Source organism: Solanum dulcamara, chromosome 4 (genome assembly GCF_947179165.1).
Source record: "Solanum dulcamara chromosome 4, daSolDulc1.2, whole genome shotgun sequence".
Taxonomy (NCBI): Eukaryota; Viridiplantae; Streptophyta; class Magnoliopsida; order Solanales; family Solanaceae; genus Solanum; species Solanum dulcamara.
Window position 1 is genome coordinate 72,841,709 of NC_077240.1, and position 4,780 is coordinate 72,846,488.

Here is a 4,780-nt window from a genome sequence, read left to right on the forward strand (position 1 = left end):
ATGCGATAAATGTATTATCTATGTATAAAACTTGTATTATATATATTTTATAAATAGTTCTCTGCAATATGTATTAAAACTGTATTATAAATGTATTATAAATATTCAGTGAATTTTTTTTTATTGCTATAGATGGTAAATATTTTCTTAATATTGTATATTTATGTAAGTTTCCCTAATAAAAATGGGAAGCTTAGCCTATTTGGGTAGCCCATAATTTACCTATATTTTACCCATATTTCTATGGGTTGAATATGAGTTTAAATCCATATTTTACCCCTCTAAAAAATCACTCACCCAACCCATTAAAATATGGGTGAGTTATTAAAATATGGGCTCACTTTGGCACCACTAGTTACAACCAATAAATACATGTTAATCGAATTTTAGACTTATGAGAGAATTCTAAATAACATATAGGTCCTGAAAGCTTCAAAAGGAAAAATAGATTAATTACTTGTTTTCCTTGTTTGTTCTTCTCCTAATAATTAAAAATGTTTTTACTTTAAATAAGTTTTAGGTTTACCTACTTCTACTTGAACAAAAATGGTTTTTTTTCTAGAATTTGCTAATTAGTTCTGCCGCCGAACTTTAGCAATCCAAACAATGAAGAAGATAAATTCTGAGAGAAGTGAACCGTCAATTCCTCAAGAAATAATGTTTGAAATATTCTCGTGGCTTCCTATCAAGTCATTAATGCGTTTTAGGTGCGTTTCCATATTATGTAATTCTCTTGTATCGGAATCAGATTTTAAGGATATACATAGATGTCGCTCTAGGACCCGAAAAAAATTCTTTCTATACGAAAGTGAATCAGTTTTTTACAGTGCTGAGCAAAAAGAAGATGGAAAAGACTCTACTGCCTTTCTTCAAATTGAGAGATGTAATGAACTCTCTCTTGTTATTTGGATTGCGTTAATGGTTTATTTTGCATTTGGGAATCATTACCTGCTGCAATTTTCAATCCTAGTCCAAGAGAAATAAGATTTCTCCCTAACCTAAGTGGTTCTTACTTTAGGTATAGACAAGTTATGGAGAGAGACTAAAAGCTCCCTTCGTTTTATGCCCAAGCCCGGGGTTTACATCAATGGAGTTCTGTATAAGTTTCTTTACCATGGCGAACACAGACTGGTATAGTTGTATTTGATGTTAAAACTGAAAATTTCAAAGTTATTGCATTGTGGGCATCAAACATGCAGTTTTGTGAGTTGACAGAGGTGAAGGGTCAACTAGCTGTCATTGATTATGAAAAATGCTGACATGGATATATCCAATTGCGAGTTTAGAAAAAACTCAGAAAGACGAAGAACGGGAGAGTTATTTCATTTCCTTTCCGTTAATGTGGAAGCACATACAACCCCCGAAGACATATCGTCATGCACGTCCGGTAATGGGGAGATTGTATTCGTCCTGAACTTCACGTCAGGTGCTTTATGCTGGTGTTATGATGTCATGAGAAAGAGGTGGAGAAAATTAGAAATAAAGGGGCTTCCTAAGAAGAGCAGCTACATTAAAGACATTTATAGTTACGTCGAAAGACTAGTTATGTAGAGGCTTTAGTTTATTTTGTATGCACTTTGGTCCTCTTTCCAAGACTTGTTATGTCTCACATTTACTCAATTGTGTGTTTATGTCAATTTCAGTATTGGCTTTGAACAGTACGCAGTCAAGAAACATTGCATCGCTTTGCCCATCATCTTTCATTCAATGTAATGCAGCATTAATTTGGAGTTGATTACTCAGAAGGTCACTCGACTAATAAAAATTGAGCAAGAAAGTTACTCAGTTTTTGTCATCTAAGAAACAAAGTTACTTTTCTGATATGAAAAACTAGATTGGTTCCATAAGTTAGTCATAAGCTAATTAAGTGTATTAATTCTGAAATAAACTTTGCTTATATTATAATATTCCTACTTACGGATGACAATGAAGTAACATTCTTAGTGAAGTCTACCTTGGCCGGTAATAACAAAGCAGTACTTCTTTTGGGAGTACTCTTTTTTCTTTAGGTATAATACATAAATATATCATTTAATCTGGTCTCATTTCATATTTATGTCCTCCAATTTTGGGTGTGTACAAGTAGACACTTAAATTTGTATAAAATTTAACAAATAAACAGACACGTCCTACATGACATCCTAGATGACAACTTGCATCCTATGTGATGTCCTACATGTATTATGCTTTGTACGCTCATGAAATATTGGATTAGAAGCAATATGTAGAGCAGTTTTACTGTTACCGGCTGTGTCACTCTTACTCCCATCTCTGAAAACAAGTCCAGTAACCTATACTCTTCCGTCTTAGATTTCCAAGACACCAATGAACTCCCAAATGTTACAAACCTTCTTGTGTTTGGGAAAGCTGCTCAAAAGGAGTCGCACCAATATGTGAGCTCCTGACTAGGTGTACTGTAAAAACTACAATCTTGTATTTTATTAATTAATTATTATTTTATTAATATCTCCTTTAAAAAGTAATGAAGGAGTTATTCCAATCTGGGAAGCCCATTCCTAAACCTTTATGGAATAGCCATCTTGAAGGACCAATTTCCCACTTGTTTAACAGAAACTGGGTGAAACTTGAATTCTCAGATTTTTTGTCTGCTAACTGGTCCACCAGGACGGGTCGTAGAACAACAAGTATGGATATCCACAAAATCTGACTCGGATACAAGAGAATTACAGAATCTGAAAACGCACTTGCACATTAACGACTTGGTAGTAAGAGGAATTGATACTTTTTTTTTATGCCAGAATTCATCTTCTTGTTGTTGAATGTTGAAGGCTGGTGGCTAACTGGTCCAATTCCATCCAACATAAGTGTATTGCAAAAACTACAATCACTCAACTTGTCATCATGGGATATTCACTACCTGTTGTAGACTTGAGTGATAACCATTTCAGTGGACATTGAAAATAATCTAAGTGGACAGATTGCAAAGTCCTATTCCAAAGTCACTCCTAGACCAGCAGATCTTACAAGCTCTTCTCCTGATATGTTTCTGCTTTAAAATACACAAGTCTAACTTGGAGGGCTGGGGGTTGACATCAATAAAACATATAAACAATGAAATCATGTGACTAAATTTGTATTGGCATATACTTTTATTTAGATACTAATTTGACACTAAATTATGCTTAATATCATGATGCAATAAAAATAACATATGAATTGCAAAAAATTCTCAAATGGAAAGAGAATTAATTTCTACATAACTAGTGTTTCTACGTAACTATAAATGCGTTTGATGCGATGATTCGTAGGAAGCCCCTTTGTTTCTATTTTTCTCCAACTTTGTCTTGTGACATCATAACACGAGCATAAAATACCTGACTCTAAGTTGAGGATGAATAAAATCTGCCCATCACAAGCCATGCATGATAATATGACGTCGGATATGACATGTGGTGGTATGTGCTTCCACATTGAAGGATAGTGAATGATATGACTCTCCCATTCTTCTTCTTTCTGAATTTGTCCTAAAACCCGCAAGTGGATATATTCACGTGACCATTTTTCATAATCAATGATTGCTAGCTGACCCTTCACCTCTATCAACTCGTAATACCACCACTTAGATGCATTCTTCAATACAATAAGTTTGGAACTTTCAGTTTTAAGATCAAATGCATCTATAGCAAGTAGTTCATCATGGAAAACAAACATATAGATAACTCCATTGATGCAAATCCCATGCTTGGACATAACATGATAGGGGAAGCTTTGAGTCTCTCTCCATGATTCGTCTATGCCTAATGTGAAAACCCGGTGTTTTAGGTACGGTTTGCTAATAGTAGTTCTTGTCAAAAGAACTTTGTACTTGTTTTCTTCTGGCTCAAAACCTAACCAATAGTAAAGCATAGACAAATTATCATTTAGTTTGGGAAGAAATCTTACGTGTCCTGTACTAGGGTTTAAAATTGCAGCAGGTTTCTGAATGCAAAATAAACCGTTAGCGCAACTTAAATTAGAACCTACAGGGATATAGAAGGGGAGTTCATCAAAACTCTGAATTTGAACAACGCCGGAAGCAGAGGATTTTACATCTTCCCTTTCCTGATCAGAAGTGCAATAAAATTCCGATCCATCCAAAAAGTATTTTCTTCCACCCAGACGGGTCATAGAGTGAGTTGTATGAATATCCGTAAAATATGATTCGGAAATAAGAGAATTAAGGAATTTGGTAACGCACTTGAAACGCATTATGGACTTGACAGGAAGCCATGTGAATATTTGAATGACTATTTCTTTGGGAATTGATGGATTCATCTTCTTGAACACAAGTTGGACGCCCTTTTTTTAAGGTCTAAAACCCTTCCCTTATGGAGCGTATATTTATCAGTTGATTTTTGAATGAGTTTAGGATTTTTTTCTCTCTCTCCAAAATAAAGAAGTATACGTTTTGTACTAGTATTAGGAGGGGAAAATTAGTAATAGGTCTTTTTTACCCTCAAACTTGCAGTCGGCTATCTTTAAAATTTAAAATTCTGAATTCGAACTACAAATTCATAGAAACTGACAAACTTGCTGAGAATCTTCTGTAACACACAATATATCCCTTCATTGTGGAAGGACATACAACCCTAAGTCATATGATGGAGTGAACTTAAAGTCGGGTACTTCCTAAAGAGAGTTGTTTCAGAAATATTTATAGTTATGTAGAAATTAAGTCTCTTTCCAATTGAGAAAATTTGCAGTTCTTGTGCTCTGTTTTTTGTATCTCGATATCAAGCCTATGAAATCCTAGCATAAGGATAAATTAATACTTACCCGT

At 34.4% G+C, this 4,780-nt stretch overlaps 2 protein-coding genes across 2 annotated transcripts; one reads left to right on the plus strand and one right to left on the minus strand.

The window, feature by feature from the left end:
* The first annotated feature begins 606 nt into the window (after positions 1-606).
* Positions 607-1,534, plus strand: LOC129884357 (putative F-box protein At1g20657). Its single transcript, XM_055958671.1, has 2 exons — positions 607-883; positions 1,004-1,534. The coding sequence occupies exons 1-2, from the start codon at positions 607-609 to the stop codon at positions 1,135-1,137; spliced, it is 411 nt and encodes a 136-aa protein (XP_055814646.1). The 3' UTR covers positions 1,138-1,534.
* A 1,572-nt stretch (positions 1,535-3,106) lies between these two features.
* LOC129885073 (putative F-box protein At3g10240) lies at positions 3,107-4,356 on the minus strand. The gene has a single exon (XM_055959288.1). It carries the CDS (start codon positions 4,273-4,275, stop codon positions 3,214-3,216), a length of 1,062 nt encoding a protein of 353 aa, XP_055815263.1. The 5' UTR covers positions 4,276-4,356; the 3' UTR covers positions 3,107-3,213.
* Positions 4,357-4,780: the final 424 nt, after the last annotated feature.

Coding starts and splice junctions, on each gene's coding strand:
- LOC129884357 (XM_055958671.1), top strand. CDS start 607: ATGAAGAAGATAAATTCTGAGAGAAGTGAACCGTCAATTCCTCAAGAA. Junction 884..1,003: donor CTTTCTTCAAATTGAGAGAT/GTAATGAACTCT, acceptor CCCTAACCTAAG/TGGTTCTTACTTTAGGTATA.
- LOC129885073 (XM_055959288.1), bottom strand. CDS start 4,275: ATGAATCCATCAATTCCCAAAGAAATAGTCATTCAAATATTCACATGG.